This window comes from Giraffa tippelskirchi, chromosome 7 (assembly GCF_054371585.1).
Source record: "Giraffa tippelskirchi isolate mGirTip1 chromosome 7, T2T-mGirTip1v1.2.pri, whole genome shotgun sequence".
Classification (NCBI taxonomy): Eukaryota; Metazoa; Chordata; class Mammalia; order Artiodactyla; family Giraffidae; genus Giraffa; species Giraffa tippelskirchi.
In genome coordinates, this window is record NC_137281.1 from 57,790,077 (window position 1) to 57,807,018 (window position 16,942).

General features: G+C 43.5%; 1 protein-coding gene and 1 long non-coding RNA gene across 6 annotated transcripts in view; one reads left to right on the plus strand and one right to left on the minus strand.

Annotated features, from left to right (window-relative positions):
- TMEM170A (transmembrane protein 170A) lies at window positions 1-15,850 on the plus strand. Of its 4 annotated transcripts, none has more exons than XM_081508641.1 (4): window positions 1-134; window positions 274-455; window positions 9,949-10,050; window positions 12,765-15,850. In XM_081508641.1, exons 2-4 carry the CDS (start codon window positions 323-325, stop codon window positions 12,893-12,895), a joined length of 366 nt encoding a protein of 121 aa, XP_081364767.1. In that variant the 5' UTR covers window positions 1-134; window positions 274-322; the 3' UTR covers window positions 12,896-15,850. The 4 variants fall into 4 exon arrangements, with proteins under 4 accessions (XP_081364767.1, XP_081364764.1, XP_081364765.1 ...); XM_081508638.1 differs by having other exon boundaries at window positions 17-134; window positions 9,949-10,119; XM_081508639.1 differs by lacking the exon at window positions 1-134 and having other exon boundaries at window positions 164-455; window positions 9,949-10,119.
- The window catches only part of LOC145513159 (uncharacterized), a 23,719-nt gene continuing 19,756 nt past the window's right edge, over window positions 12,980-16,942 (minus strand). Inside the window, exon 2 of one of the 2 annotated variants that reach the window (XR_014059162.1) lies at window positions 12,980-14,864. This is a non-coding gene — a long non-coding RNA (uncharacterized LOC145513159). The remainder of the gene's footprint in view (window positions 14,865-16,942) is intronic. The other variant, XR_014059161.1, reaches the window with a different exon arrangement.

Below are 16,942 nucleotides of genomic sequence, written 5' to 3' on the forward strand. Positions count from 1 at the left end.
GGCGTAGCCCGTAGGGGACAGGTCTCCAAGAGTCGCACGCAACGTCAGGGGCGGGAACGATGCTCGTCCCGCCCCTGCCGTCGGAGGCGCCCTGTGATTGGAGAAAGGAGCCGTCACTTGGCAGGGCCGTTGGGGTAGGAGGAAGAGGGCCTGGGCGGAAGGTGACGCGGAGGCGGTGGAGGTGTGGGGAGCAGAGCGTACTGTACGCGAGTGCGCGCCGCGGCGGCACCTCGGGCGCACTCCCTCAGCGGCTCCTCGGGCCCTCTCCCTCAGCGGCCGCTCGGGCGCTCTCCCTCAGCCCTCTGCGGTGAATGGCGGCGGGATGGAACGCGAGGGGAGCGGCGGCAGCGGGGCGTCGGCCGGGCTCCTGCAGCAGATCCTCAGCCTGAAGCTGGTGCCGCGGGTGGGCAACGGGACGCTGTGCCCCAACTCCACCTCGCTCTGCTCCTTCCCAGGTACCGGCCGCCCCGTGGCCCAGCTCTTCGGGGCTGGTCTCCTTGTGGGAGGAGATCTGCTCTCCGTCGGCCGAGAGCTGGGGGCGACAGCCCTTCCGCCTCCTCCCGCCGCTTCGCCGCGGGCCTCTCGGGCGGGCCACCCCCATCCCGCGGCGGGGGCGAGGTCGCAGGGCGCGGTGGGCGCCATCGGTGAGGGGAACTCGGCCCCCACTCGAACTCGTCCTGCTCTCTGGAGTTCCCAGACGCCCCGGCTTCAGGCGGGAACTCGGCAGCGTCCTGGTGGCGGCCGCCCCTCCTCGTCTGAGGCGGTCACCGCCTCCTTTTGGGGGGAGGGGGTCGCTGGGCGACCCCAGCTCCTTTCGTCCGTCCCGGCCTCTGGGCTTTCGCGCCTCGGACGGTGTGCCGTCCCGGCGGGTCTGAGGGCCGTTCGTCAGAACTCACGCACCCGCTGTGCCCAGGGTAGGTAGCCCAGCCTCTGCACCAGGAGGCTGTCTGCCGATCGCTGCCACCCACGTCCAGATCCACCCTCTCCGCCAGCCTCTCTTTCTAGGAATCTCTTTCTGGAGACCTGTTGCCGAGTCTCCCACTCCTGTGTTCGAGAACGTTGACACGGCTCTTTTCTGATTCTTATCCCACTTATCTCGGCTGGGCTTGAGAGCAGAGGTTTTCAAACTTAGAAATCGAGATAGAAAGCTATCGGGCTCAGAAAACAGAGGAGGAAAAATTACTTGGGAAGGCTGAAAATAAAGCTTTGGAGTGGAGAGTAGGGTTGTGTGTTGGCCCTTTTAAAGGCAAGAAGACTGAGACCAGGGGTGTTTGAAGGGTGAGGTTGGGCTCTCCAGCATAGCTGACAGATACTTTCACTCAGTAAACAATGCAAGAACCGGCCTGAGACCTGCGAAGGAAGCAGGGTTGGATTACTGACTGTAGTTAAAACTGGTAAACAAGGCACCTGTGATTTCTCATCCGCTGGGCAGCGACTGCCAGGCGCCATTCAGCGAACACCAGGGACTTGCTGTGTATTACCTTTCTAGTATTTTCCCGGACAGGTCTGTGAAGTAGTTAATAAGATAAAAACCACGTTGAGGCAGAAGCAGGTATTAGCTTGAAATCATGCCTATAATGATAATCTGGCAACAGGTATCACAAGATACTAAGATCACATTTACAATGACAACAGAAATATATGGTATTCTGAAGACCATGTCCAGAAAATGAAATGTTCATGCAGTCTGAAGGCTCTGCTGGACCGGATTGGTCTGTTACTTTTCTCACACCTCTTTATTTGGAAAATTTTCAAACCTACTGAAAAATTGAAATGATAGTGTAACAGATACCTATATACCCTTTACTTAGATTCATTATTAATATTTCAATTCTTTTGCTTTCTGTCTAAATATATGCATGTGCATAATATGTTTACTTCCTGCAGAGCCTTTTGAAGGGAAGTTACACAAATAGTGGCACTTGACAGCTAATGCTTTATAGCATGTATCATTTAAAATGACATTTTCTGCCACAGCCTAGAAAAACACATTGCACTGGAATGTGTTAACACATTTAACATTGATAGAATATTATCTAATATATAGGCCTTATTGAAAGATACTCAATTGTTCGAATAATGCCATTTATACCTTTTTTTTTTAAATTCCAGGATCTAATCAAGGATTACACATTGCATATAGTTGTCTTTTTAGTGTTGTTGAATCCAGAATAGTTCCTCCATCTTTGTTTCAGTTTTTTTAGACTGACATTTTTGAAGAGCAGGCTAATTGTTTCATACTGTCCCATAGTCTAAGTTATCTGATTATTTCTTCATGATTAGATTCAGATTAAACATTTTTGTTCAGGATGCTACCTACATAGGTGATGTCCACTTCGCAGAGCACCACGTTAGGTGACATTTAATGTCAGTTTGTCCCTTTATTGTTAACACTAAGTTTAATCATTTGGTGAAGATGGTGTTTATCAGATTTCTCCACCATACGGTTACCTTAATCAATAAGTCATATGTGAAGTGATATTTTGAAACTGAACATTTTGTTCAGTCTCTCTGGCTTTCAGTTGCCTCTTTTAAAAAAAAGGTTGAGGTAAGTGGATTTGGGACAATAGTTTTACTATGTTATAGCAGAGAATCTGTAGCTAAGCACATTGTTTTCCTTTCAGGAATTGTTCTGAAATACTAAGCTGCAGTCTGTACTTGAGTTTATGTGTACTTCAGTGGATGTATAGCTTGGGGGTAGCGATCACCATGGATCATTCATTCAGGACGTATTTACTGATCAAGTGCAGACTCTGGGCTGGAGCAACAAACATGCGTGGGATACAGCCCATGGACACAAGCTGACTGGAATGTGATGAGTAAACACACGGCGTAAATACGTAACCTCCCTGTTGTGTCTCTTCTTTAGCTGGAATGATGGATTCAGTAGGTACATGAAGTGTCATCCTTTCTGAGGCACCAAAACCTGCTGACAGTGAATTTCATTTATTGTCCTGATTCTGGAATTGTTTCTATTTTGGCCCCACAGAAAAGGTTACTTGCATTTTATGCCAACTCAGTACGGCAAAGTCATTGCTCTGAAATACTCTGTGGTTTATCACAGGAAGCCTTGAATTGATTTTTTTTAAATCTGCATTTGCAATTTAGACCTTTAGGTTTCTGCCTAACCCTTCTTATTCCAAGTAGTTCAGATTTCTTTGGTGGTCATTTTTAACAAATCTGAATGCTGAGAAAGGCAAATTATTCTCCCTCCTTGCATCAGGAATAGAATTCACTTTCTAAAGGTATGAATTTCATTATATTAATGCTTTCAATATCAAAGTGTATCTTCTCTTTTTTTTTTTTGGCCACGCCGCACGGCTTGTGGGAATTTAGTTCTCGGACTCAGGGATCAAACCTGGGTCCTCAGTAGTGAGAGCTGCTGCTGCTGCTGCTAAGTCGCTTCAGTCGTGTCCGACTCTGTGCGACCCCATAGACGGCAGCCCACCAGGCTCCGCCGTCCCTGGGATTCCCCAGGCAAGAACATTGGAGTGGTTTGCCATTTCCTTCTCCAATGCATGAAAGTGAAAAGTGAAAGTGAAGTCACTCAGTCGCGTCCAACTCTTCATGACCCCATGGACTGCAGCCTACCAGGCTCCTCTGTTCATGGGATTTTCCAGGCAAGAGTACTGGAGTGGGTTGCCATTGCCTTCTCCAAGTAGTGAGAGCACAGAGTCCTAACTGCTGGACCACCAAGCAATTCCCCAGACTGTACCTTTTGATAAACTAAAACCCCCTAATGTTTTGGTTGTGCCATTGCTGGAATCAAGAATAGGTCACACTTGGATCAGTCATTTACTCATTCAGTCTGCAAATTTACTCAGTGTCTATTGTGTGTCTGTTGTTTTCTAGGCACAAAGTAAAGATGTATTAATGAACAGAACAAAAGAACTTTCATTCTAAAGGGGAAAGAGAAAACAAAATTTAAAAGTATGGAAAAGAGGGGCTTCCCTGGCAGTCCAGCACTTCCAGTGCAGGGGGCTCAGGTTCAGTCCCTAGTCAGGGAACTGAGATCACATATGCCTTGCAATATGGCAAAATAAAAATAGGAAACGGAACAGACGGTGTGAGTGTAAGATTGGGTAGGGGGATAGTAAGGGGTACGTCTCGAGTGTCAAGTGGAATGCTTGTTTTACGTGAGGTCACGAGGGAGCCCTCTAAGATGATGCCATCGGAGATGAAACCTGAAGGGAATGGGGAACAACCACGCGGCTGTCCGGAGACCGGCGCTCTGGGCGAGGGGTGACGGGCGCTCTGGGCGAGGGGCGGCGGGCGCAGGGCCCTGGGACGAGAGCTTGCTGCAGCAACAGTGCGGCATGGGGGAGGGGGTGAGGTCAAATCCCCCAAAGCCATATTCAAGGGGTTTTGAGCAGAGGAAGGATGATCTGATTCACTTTTTTTTTTCATGTATACAATTTAATGATTTTTTGCAGAGTTTGCAATTATCACAAAAAGCAACTTGAGAATGTTGTCATCACTCCAACAAGAAGCCTTGTCCCCATTAGCACTGACTTTCTGGTTTTGTGTGGAGAACAGATGAGAGGCCCGATCAGGGCAGATAAGAGCTGCCCGGGGCTAGGGCCGAGAGACCATCAAGGTTGAGGCAGGCCAGAAGGGCCCACTCAGCAACCAGGGATAAGTGGGCAGTTAGGCAGTGGCCTCGGGAGAGAGGTGGCAGGCTACAGTTGGTAGGCCTGGTGGGCCACTCCTCCTTGTTAGGAGAGGAAGAATATCTCGAAAAAACTCAGTTTCCCTTGACTCTCACACTGCCACTGTTCTCACAACACTTCTGGCGCCAGATGTCGTTTTTCTACGCTCCAAGCAGTTCTGGACACCAGTTGGTGTCCTACAACTCAGTTCAGTTCTAACACTGTCTGCTTGCAGTTGGCTTCCAGTCCCATAGGTTAAAGGCCCAGTTGCACAAGACTGCCCCAAACCCCCACTTCAGATGCCAGGCAAAGTCCAGGTTCTCGCATGTGCTTCTGACCAGCTAAGGTTTCCATGTCTTCCTTCTTGTTCAATTAAAAATGCTAGAGCAGCTTACAGAATTCAGGAAAACAGTTTACTTACTAGGTTACAGGTATGTTCCCGAAGATGTTAAAGGATGGAAATGAACACCACATAAAGAGATATGCTGGGTGAAGTCTGGAAGGGTCCCCAAGCACAGGAGCTTCTGTTCCTGTGGAGCTGGGGTGGGCCACCCTCCCAGCACATAGATGTCTTCACCAGCCCAGAAGCTCTCTGAACTCCGTACTTTTGAAATATCTGTGGAGGCTTCATCACTTAGGCATGACCAATTATTAACTTGCTTCTAGCCCCCTCCTCTCTCCTGAGAATGGAGAGTGGGGCTGAAGGTTCCAAGCTTACAGTCATGGCCTGGCCTTTCTGGTGACCATCGCCCAACAAGGAGCCCACCAAGAGTTGCCTTATGAGAACAAAAGACACTTCTGCAAATTCCAAGGAATTTAGGAGCTCTTCCTCAGGAACCGGGGCCACAGATTAAGTCTTAGAGAAAAGATTTTCCTATCACCATTATCTACAAGGGTTTTAGGCATCAGGAGTAGAGACCAGATATATTTGTATTAGTATTTCACAAGGAAACAGATGGATTCCCTGGCAGGTAGGTGGGAGTGGGTAAGAGAGGGGTCTCACAGTGGGCAGTGTGGACAGACACAGGCTGATAGGCACTTAGCATCTAGACAAGCCAGCGCTGAGTTGCAGGACTGGGATGGTCAACTTGAACCCTAGCTACAGAGGCACCGGCTGTGTTCATACAGTTGTTTGACCTGGAACATAAGGCAGAGTGGGGCAAGCTGAAAGGACGGCTGGGTGCCAGGCCTCACTCTGCCTACTTGTTTTGTGCTTCTGTTTCTGCTGATTGGGGCCAGTTTGGTCTTGAGCCCTTGCTCAGAAGTGAGGTGACTTGGCTGTGGAGGCTAGAGGGCCAGGGAGCACAGAACTCACCTTGACAGTTCTGCTGTGTGACCTTTCTGTTTAACTCAAATAGCTGTCTGAGAAATATTCTTAAAGATACAAACACCCTCTGGGCAGGGATCTTTGTCTTTTTAAAATTTCTGTTCTTGTTCACTGACGTGTTTGATACATGGATTAGGCTCTGTATTTCCTGAATGAATGAACTCTTAGTACTGGTATTAGCTTGCTGTGGCTACTGAAACACAAATTTAGTGGCTTAAAACAACACAGATTTATTAGTCCTGGAGGTCAGAAGTCCAAATGGGTCAGCAGAGCCATCTTCCTTCTGAAGGCTCTAAAGAGAATTTGTTTTTGTGTCTCTTCCAGCTGCTAGAGGTTACCGCATCCTTTGGCTTATGGCACCTTTCTCCATCTTTAAAGCCAGCAGCACAGCATCTTCAGATCTCTTTGACTCTGACTCTCTTACAGGGACCCTTGATTACAGTAGGCCCACCTATAAAATCCAAGATACTACCCCCCCATTGCAAGATGCTTAATCTCATCATAGCTGCACACTCCCCTTTGTTATGTCAGGTCGCATTTTCATAGGCTCTGGGATTGAGGATGTGGGCATATTTGGGGCCTCTTCTGCCACCAGTGCTTAGTCTGATTTCCCCTTATAACATTTATTTCAGATTAATAACCTGACTTGTTCTTCAGCATGGGGAAATAATGTGACTTTAGCTGCCAAAGTAAACAAAGCTGAAGATAATGCACTTTATGTGAAACAGTGAACAAGGAAATACTGTAAAATAGATAAAGATGTTTGACAGTGTATTCAGTTCAGTTCAGTTCAGTCGCTCAGTCTTGTCTGACTCTTTGCGACCCCATGAACTGCAGCACGCCAGGCCTCTCTGTCCATCACCAACTCCTGGAGTCTACCCAAACCCATGTCCATCGAGTTGGTTATGCCATCCAACCATCTCATCCTCTGTCGTCCCCTTCTCCTCCCACCCCCAATCAGGGTCTTTTCCAATGAGTCACCCCTTCGCATGAGGTGCCCAAAGTATTGGAGTTTCAGCTTCAACATCAGACCTTCCAATGAACACCCAGGATTGATCTCTTTTAGGATGGATTGATTGGATCTCCTTGCAGTCCAAGGGACTCGCAAGAGTCTTCTCCAACACCACAGTTCAAAAGCATCAATTCTTTGGCACTCAGCTTTCTTCACCGTCCGACTCTCACATCCATAAATGACCACTGGAAAAACCATAGCCTTGACTAGATGGACTTTTGTTGGCAAAGTAATGTCTCTGCTTTTAAATATGCTATCTAGGTTGGCCATAACCTTCCTTCCAAGGAGTAAGCATCTTTTAATTTCATGGCTGCAATCACCATCAGCAGTGATTCTGGAGCCCCCAAAAATAAAGTCTTACACTGTTTCCCCATCTATTTCCCATGAAGTGATGGGACCAGATGCCATGATCTTAGTTTTCTGAACGTTGAGCTTTAAGCCAACTTTTTCACTCTCCTCCTTCACCTTCATCAAGAGGCTCTTTAGTTCTTCACTTTCTGCCATAAGGGTGGTGTCATCCGCATATCTGAGGTTATTGATATTTCTCCCGGCAATCTTGATTCCAGCTTGTGTTTCTTCCAGCCCAGCGTTTCTCATGATGTACTCTGCACATAAGTTAAATAAGCAGGGTGACAATATACAGCCTTGATGTACTCCTTTTCCTATTTGGAACCAGTCTGTTGTTCCATGTCCAGTTCTAACTGTTGCTTCCTGACCTGCATAGAGGTTTCTCAAGAGACAAGTCAGATGGTCTGGTATTCCCATCTCTTTCAGAATTTTCCACAGTTTATTGTGATCCACACAATCAAAGGCTTTGGCATAGTCAATAAAGCAGAAATAGATGTTTTTCTGGAACTCTCTTGCTTTTTTGATGATCCAGTGGATATTGGCAATTTGATTTCTAGTTCCTCTGCCTTTTCTAAAACCAGCTTGAACATCTGGAAGTTCACGGTTCACCTATTGCTGAAGCCTGGCTTGGAGAATTTTGAGCATTACTCTACTAGCGTGTGAGATGAGTGCAATTGTGCGGGAGTTTGAGCATTCTTTGGCATTGCCTTTCTTTGGGATTGGAATGAAAACTGACCTCTTCCAGTCCTGTGGCCACTGCTGAGTTTTCCAAATTTGCTGGCATATCGAGTGCAGCACTTTCACAGCGTCACCTTTGAGGATTTGACAGTGTATAGAGCCAGGGAAATGGAAAGTACTATATGATGATCAATAAATAGCTGTTAAATAGATGGCAGATTAAGGCACAGTATTAAAGGGATATCACTTAGCTTTTTAAAAGTGCTTTATTGATTGAGGTTTGCCTTAGCTATTAGTGTTCTGTATTACTTCCATTCCTCTGAAAGCGTTTTATAAATTGTACTGTTCATCTAATATGATAAAGCCTTTCTTTCCTACTTAGAGTGACTTAAGTGACGCTATATAAAATATGGAGGCAGTGGGGGAGCAAATGGATGTGACTTAGGGTTGTAGGAAGGTGCACACTGCTTCTCCCCCTCAGAGACTCAGGGAGGAGCTGACCTACCACACCAGATCCTGTTTGCACACACGCCTTGCAGCTTTTAGAAAAGTCGAGAGATGTGAGTTGCTAGCCCAGCAAGCCTCCTTGCTCCAGGGAAGTGGGAACAGGGAAGCGTTGGTGTCTGCTAGGGCTGCTGGAACAAAACACCATGGACCAAGTGACTTAACCAACAGAAGTGGATTTTGTTAAAGTTCTGGAGACTGGAAGTGCAAAATGAGGGTGCCGGCATGGTCAGGCTGAGGGCTCTCTTGGGCCGTCTTCTTGATACGTCCTCACCTGATGGGGAGAGAAAGAGAAGGAGAGACACAGAGAGATGTGTCTTCCTCTTGTAAGTCCACGGTCCTGTCGGATTAGGGGTTCTGCACATGGATTCATCCCATGGCAGTTGGGTAGCACACCCGAGTGTCCAGACCCACTTTTATTGAAGTTACCAACTTACTGTGTCTCCAGCAGATTAAGGTTCCCCCCAGTTCACCGTCTTCATGGTTCTGTGGCAGCCAGTCAGAACCCGTGCTCTAGCAGGCCCTTGATTTGCTGTGGCGAGCAGTGCTTGTCTATAAAACCTGGAGGGCTCCAGCGGAAGCCCTGTGACAGCAAGGCCTGTGAGCCTGGCGGCAGCATCCCTGAGCTCCTGGAGGCAGGATCCCGTTGTATCCCGTTTGTCCCCACCCCGGGCACTGCCATTCCCCTGTCCTCACAGAGCTTTGTGCACTCTTAAGTGACTTGGGGAGGAGCTGCTGAGCGCTCCAGGATTAAAGATGGGGTTGCTGCTTTAGCAGGGAGCTGCCTGGAGCTGTTTCCTAGGGATGAGCTGGCAGTGGATGGTGTCCAAAGAGGCCCCAGATGGAAGATGCCAGCGTCCAGCAGGGCCCGGGCTGGAGGGGCAGATGGGGAGGGTGGCACCTCTTAGGGAGAGGTGTGCACACCACACTCTGCAGCCTCTGGAGCTGCCACCGAGGAGAGAGGTCAGGCATTGGCCGCACGGCACCCTGTCAGTGGTACTTACACTTGTCCTTGTGAAAGGGAAATCATGTAAGTGAATTTCCAAATCCGGGTGAACTTTTTCTTCAGTGTTTGGGAGTAGGGGTAGCTTGTCAGGAGTTGGCCAACCTTTTCTGTAAAGGGCCAGATTAGAAATATTTTAGGCTTTGCAGGTCCTATGGTCTCTGTCACTGTTTCAGCCCTGCTCTTGGAGCTTGAAAGCAGCCATACACAAGACTTAAATGAACGGGCATGGCTGTGTTCCACCAAGACTTTCTACACAAAAATGTGGTGGCCATAGTTTAGTGATCCCTCCAAAACCATCAGTGTTTGGATTTTCGCCTGATGTACCGCCACTGCAATGAAATCGTTTTAAAATTGAAATAACCGAGTATAATGAGCGCACTGGGGAAGCTGGTGACGTCCGACCTTTCTTTGCTTTCCCTTGCAGAGATGTGGTATGGTGTGTTCCTGTGGGCACTGGTGTCTTCTCTCTTCTTTCACGTCCCCGCTGGATTACTGGCCCTCTTCACCCTCAGACATCACAAATATGGTAGGTTCATGTCTGTAAGCATCCTGTTGATGGGCATCGTGGGACCAATTACTGCTGGAATCTTGACAAGTATGTTAGACGTTTAAAATACAGTCGAAACATTTCATATGAATAGTCAGTTAATTTTAGGAGCCGTTTTAGAAACATGTTTGAGTGGGATAAAGAAGTAAGAGTGCTCTTTGTCTGCAGGTCCTGGTTTATTTATATATTGTTATCTTCTCACCTCAGTCCCCTCTTACTTGGCTAACATCTTTGACTTCCTGAGTCAGATTTTGTCTCACTGGCTTTAGGGAAGCCACGTTAAGCTTTGTGAGATATGTCTTGTGATCTTGACCACTACTGAGAGAATATTTGGCTTTTTAGAAGCTACTGCTCTCCTTTCTCTTCAGCTGTCACTTCACTGATTTGTGGCATTGCAATCTGGTTGACGAATTACTTCCCTTCATCCAGGTGTAGGTATTTTAAGGATGGAGGAAATTTTGTTTAGAAAAGTGCCTGTTTTTTTTTTTCCTCTCAGGACTTTCTGAATAAGAGTTTGAGCAACATTCATAATTATACAGTATTTTTATCTGTGTGGTGTCTTTTGGGTGGGGGTGCAGCTTTAAATCCTCCATTACTGTATTCCTACGTGGTAACCACAGTTTGCATTTCGTTATATGCTTTCAGACTTTTTTCTCAGTATATGTTATTTTTTTTTTCCACTGTGATTTTAAACTTTGAACTTCAAGCAGAAATTCCTGTCTCTTTGACTTTAGGGGTTTTTTTTGGGGACAAGGTGGCCTAGTTTCTCTGTGTTGGGTAGATGGTGAAACCTTTGTGATAAGGCAGTGGGGAGGCTAATTTTCTCCTGTCTGCATTAAGGAGTTTCCATAACTGGCCTTAAACAATATTTTTAACTATATCACCTACTGCTATCTTTAGAGAACCTCTGCTCCAGTTTTCTTACTGGATTATTAGCCCCCAGGACCTGTTTTAGATTTCTCATTTGTAAAATAGCAATGCTGTGTGATGACTAAATGAAATAATGTCTATATGGAAAACACATAACAGAATATCTAACACATAGTAATTGTGTCCTCCTTTGACTCTAGTGCATACAATCTATTCCCTTCCCATTTTGTTGCTCCTTCTGGCTTGATTTTAACTATCTTCCCTTCATCATCCAAATCCCACTTTGGGGCCCAGTTAAAGTTTTTTAAGCTTCTTCTGACCCAACCTACTTTTTTTTGGAGATAAATTACAAAGAGGCCCAATGGAACACATGCCTCTTAGACAGTAGTATTAATCGCACAGTGTGTATGTACTGCCACTAGTACTGTTCTTTCTTCTCCTTAGAATATGTTAATATACCATCACATCACATTGGTACAAGGTGTTGACACTTGATCGAAACAGTATATATTGTCCTGCATTATTCAAAATCTGTTTCGTGCTTGTGCTTTCTGTCTTGTGTCCCGAGCTGTATTCTCTGACCAAGGAGAATTTTGTTTGGAGCATTGGGGGTGGGTCAGAAGATTATCTGGGAACTTTGGATCTGTTCTTTTCAAATGAATGAATTTTTGACTTTTCTTAGTACAATGTTGAGTCCCTGTGAGCAGTTCAGGGTACCTGAGTAGAAACAGATGTCTGTTTGTTCTGTTTATTTAATTTGTAGGAAGTTATAGTGACCAACAGAATGATATGGGAAATAGAAAGGAATCCCGGAGTATCCCTCACCTCAAGCCCTTTGAATGAATAGCAACTTGATGGGCTTAGGGTCCCGCTCTCTTCCTTTCCTCCTCCCTCCTTTTTTTTTTTTTTTTTTGCTGTGCCACACAGCTTGTGGTATCTTAGTTCCCAAACCAGGGATTGAACCCCAGGCCACAACAGTGGACCATCTGGGCATTCAGGGCATTCCCTCCATCCATTTCTTGAAGGGAACTCTGAATATGGTACAAGAGGGAGTGGGGTTTCCCTGTGACTGCTCCTGAAATATTCTTGCTCAGCTTCACGCAGAGGATTTTCTATCATTTATTGCCAAGAATCGGAGAAGGCAATGGCATCCCACTCCAGTACTCTTGCCTGGAAAATCCCATGGACAGAGGAGCCTGGTAGTCTACAGTCCATGGGGTCGCTAAGAGTCGGACACGACTGAGTGACTTCACTTTCACTTTTCCCTTTCATGTGCTGGAGAAGGAAATGGCAACCCACTCCAGTATTCTTGCCTGGAGAATCCCAGGGATGGTGGAGCCTGGTGGGCTGCCGTCTATGGGGTCGCACAGAGTTGGACACGACTGAAGCGACTTAGCAGCAGCAGCAGCAGCATTGCCAAGAATTTGTTAGGTTTCTGTTACATGCCTGGGGAATAAGAGATGTTTTGAGTTTGTAATCGGGTTATGTGAATATTGCAATCTTTGTGATTTTATGACTTCTAGGTGATTTTATTCAATAAATCTAGGAGACTTAGTTTGAAAGAGTCCCTTTTCTAAAAGCATTTGTTGGTGACTTGCAAACCATATAAGGAATATTTAAAACCAAGAGTAGTTAGCAAAAAGAATAGGGAAAGCAAAAACATTTCTGTAATGTTTAAATTTTAATGGAAAAAATTTAGATCATTCTACTTAGAGTTTTATTTTTTTAATTTATGTTTTTTCTACTTAGAGTTTTAAGTGCTATATTTTTCTGATTATATTAACCCCCTTCTCATTTTTTAACACACTTGAATTTTTGAACAGGTGCAGCAATTGCTGGAGTGTACCGAGCAGCAGGAAAGGAAATGATTCCGTTTGAAGCCCTTACTTTGGGCACTGGACAGACGTTTTGTGTCGTAGTGGTCTCCTTTTTACGGATTTTAGCTACTCTATAGCACATGCCCTTGTGCTCTCCTTTTTATAGATCTTTTAAAGATCCTTTTGGACTCATTGTTCTCAACCAAAAAAAAAAAATCAAGTTTCTTTTCTTTCTGTTTTTTACATATTCAATCCAGGCAGTTTTACAGGTGCACCTTTATCCAAGCCCAGTCAGCAGTGCTTCTGGGTTGGCATACTTCACACTGAAATTTACAATGTCCTGTGAGAAAAATGCAGCCTTGCGTCTTTCAGAGAAACTGTAGAACATATTGGTTTACTTCTAAGCACTGTATACTGTACTGAAATCTTGTTTGATCTAATCTTGATTAAAATTTGGCAAACTCTTGCCAAGTCTTCATGACAGTAAGTGCCAAGTAGGTTTTGGTTGAGCATAACGTTGAGAACAAATTTGGAGAAATAAAACACAAAAAACCTATAACTCAAGTAGTGGCTTCAGTTCCACTAATATTTAAAGAAATAAAAGCTAACTCCTGAATGATGTGACATTTTATGGATAACTATTTTGACCTCTGATTATTTTATATATTTTAAGATGTGTGAATTTCCTGTTTTGTACATTTTCTGAAAAGAAGCTAGGTAATTGAGAATTTTTTCCACAGACTCCTGTACCACCTTTTCCTATCACTTTATTCTATTGATTTTATTTAGTTTAATTGGAAACACACCCTATTAAATAGTTCGAATGGAAAATTCTCAGCCATATTGATCAGAATACTCATTGGACATTGAGACACACACACAGAAAGATACTTTAAACATTCTGTTAGCATTTTTTTAGTGACTTTGGTTTACTCATGGCTCTTAAAAATTGTAAAAGTGCAGCTTTAACTGGAATTAGAAGTTCTTGATTTCTTAGTCTTAACCTAGTGGTGGGTCTTCAGCCCATTTTACAGTGTTGGGTATGACTCCCAGAAAGTGCCTAAAGTTTAATTTTAAGATATACCTTCCACTGTGCCCTTTATATTTCCTTTCAAGAGAATTTATATCCTTAAAGAAAATTAAATATCAGAGTTTTTTTAAAACCCAATTTTAGCTCTTTTAATTTTTCTTCTAATGCCTAGCTTTCTTTTTCATCTAAAGGCCTAAAAACTGTGACCTTCAAAAGAAAAAGGATTGCAAAAATTAAATATCTGACTTTATCCTTAACCACATAAACTGGTTTGTATGAAAAACAATTGTTGTTGTCTGTTTTCAAAATAGTTTCTGGTAATTAAATCTGACATTTTAAAAGAAAAATTTTCATTATGAGTGTGAAGCTATCTGCCCATGAGGTCATGTGCAGTGCTATTTGATTTAAAGCAATATGCACTCTGGCTTCTGATTAAAAATAGCTGGGAGAATCAGTTTACCAGGGATAGTCACAGAGAAAAATTACAAAGGATCCCAGAAAGTAAGCAAACATTTTCTTTTAACTAATAGGCCATTAGACTACTTATCAAAATTACAGTGATAGATACACTCTAACTAGGTGAAAAATTGTAAGAGTTGTATACAGGCAAATATACTTACAAATTCCCCAACAAGATTACTCTCCAATGCTCAAATCCTTCTTTCAAGCAAATTTTTATGTCTTTAGCTCAAGACTCCATTTTTCAGTTCAATAGTTGGATGTTGAAAAGTAGCCCTTAAGTTCAAGAAATTTTCCTTCATCTCTATTGAAAGATGTCTCAGCATTCTCAACGAAAACATTCCTTTGGATTAAGTTTCACAAATTGAGTGTGGGCTAGTGGTCAGTGGGCTTCTCTCCCCAAACACTAATTTTTCAACATATTGATCCATGACTTAAATTTTGGTTACTTCACTCTAGAGCCAAAACACAAGAACTAATGCATTTTGAAAGTTGTCTTTGTTTTCATCTGTTTCTTGTTTGATTATCTGCTGTTTATCCGCTGTTTTTAAGAACTTCAAATATAAAATGGATCTTCAGATTATTGAATGTTTCATCCATCCCAGTATGTGAACATTCTGTAAATAAATGAATATAGACTTTATATAACTTGACCTTTGTGGCTTGAAATGTTTTCAGGAAGAAACTATTTGAATTATAAGAAATGTTTATTGCCCCTAAGGGTTTCTTTTTCTTTTTAATTTCTCATCTCAAATGCACAATTATTTGGGGGTGGTTGCTCAGATGAAAAAGTACTGGCATTTGTGTTGAACATTTTATTTTTTCACATAAAGCTTCTGAGACATTTTGCCAACCACTGACTTGCCTAGAGACATGTGAAACCACCCTGCCCCTGCTATGCATCCACTTTTCTTTTAGTGGGAAGGAGAAACCCCCAACCATGAAAAGCTGATTTCTGGATTCTTTGAGGTAAAGGTTTTAGGAGAAAAACATTTCATGTAAACTTAAATCCAATACAAATGAGTAATGAATATTCCAAGACAAAGGTGTCTCATTGTACTATTTACTAATTCAGAACATTACCTAGGAAATGTCTAAACTAGGGAGATAAAGTTCATGCAAATAGTTATCTTTAAGCCCTTATGTTTCCCAAGTCTTTAAATTGTATGTTAGCTTTTGATTCCAAAAGCTGCTCTGGTTTGAATGAAGTTCTTTTTTTTTTTTTTGAATGAAGTTCTTAATACAACTGTGTTGCATACCAACCTTCCCTAGGAGATCGTTTCCTGAAGTTGAAGTCCTGGTGCTGTCCACATGCAGAAGGTTCTGTGTACATACATTCCTGTTTTGTGCCTTCTGTTACCCTGCTTGTGGTAAAGTCAGCTTAACTTTTTGTATTAGATTATTTCACTAAATGCTGCAGTCAAACTGATCAAATCTTTGTACCACAGAAAGTTATTAAAATTTTATTTTTCTACTGAAATTTCTAATTCTGGTATAAATGTTTATCAGTAGTAAAGATTACTTTCAACTCTGAACTTGAACTGTTTTTTCTTTTTCAGTGGCCAATGAATTTAAGCTTTTGTAATAAAGATTTCCACCTTAAGTGTGTTGTTTTTTTTTAAGCTTAGTACTTAACATATCTATTTAACTGTATTTCCTTTATGTTCAACTTACTAGTTTATGGTAAAACTCCTGTCCAAAGATCTGATTAAACACTACCTATGTGTCAACTTGAGCCTTATTAACTTCACTTTCTGTGCCATATGTTACCATCAAAAGCTTTTGTACAGTTTCACACTGCAATGGCTAAAAGCCGATACCCCTTTGTGATAAAAATGTATCATTTCAATAGTCCACATGAGGAGGGCGGGCTCCAAGGTTGGTTCAGTATTCTGTGACATAAAACGTTTTCTGCCCTGCTGTTTTCGGCAAATTGGATTGTCCCATTTGGGTAGCTTACGCCATGGTCACAAGCTAACTACTGGAGTTCCAGGCATTGCGGATGGACATACAGTGTAGCAGGAGACTAGCCATCCATTCTCTATTATTTTTTTTAATTTAGGTATAACATACAGTAAAGTGCACAAGTCTTAAATGTATAGCTTAATGAATTTTTATGTTATTTATACACTTATGTGAAGTGGTAGTACTTAGGTCAAGATATAGAATGTTTCTAACACCCCAGAAGGATGCAGAGCTCTGCACGAAATCTCCAATATCTTATGTATCCCAACAGAGGATCTCTTGTTATCAGAAAGATGATAACCCACGATTGGACAGTGGGAAGATACTATGGGGAGAGACTAAAGATGCTGAATATATCGGGAAGGGAAGGATGCAATAAAATATTGCCAAGACAACGTTGCAAAGAAGAAGCCAATTGTGACTCTAGGTTGGAAACTGCTTCTTTTGAAGGAATTCATAGGGCCTGGACTGCATCTTAGGTCTGTTTGTGCTGATCATGCTCGGCCACCTCTCTAATGGACTCTGAACTCTGTGCTTAGTGCCTGTGGAAACGACAATAGAAGGATAAGACACGCTCCGGACAGGGGAATCTTGAAGGTTGTATCCAGGTTACGCAGCACCTAAGACAAAACATACACTGATCCCCCTACCTCCAGACAGGTCATAAATTTTTTTCTGTAACCTCGGGCTTATTGATAATTGACTGTTTGGAATGTAACCTCAGGCTTAT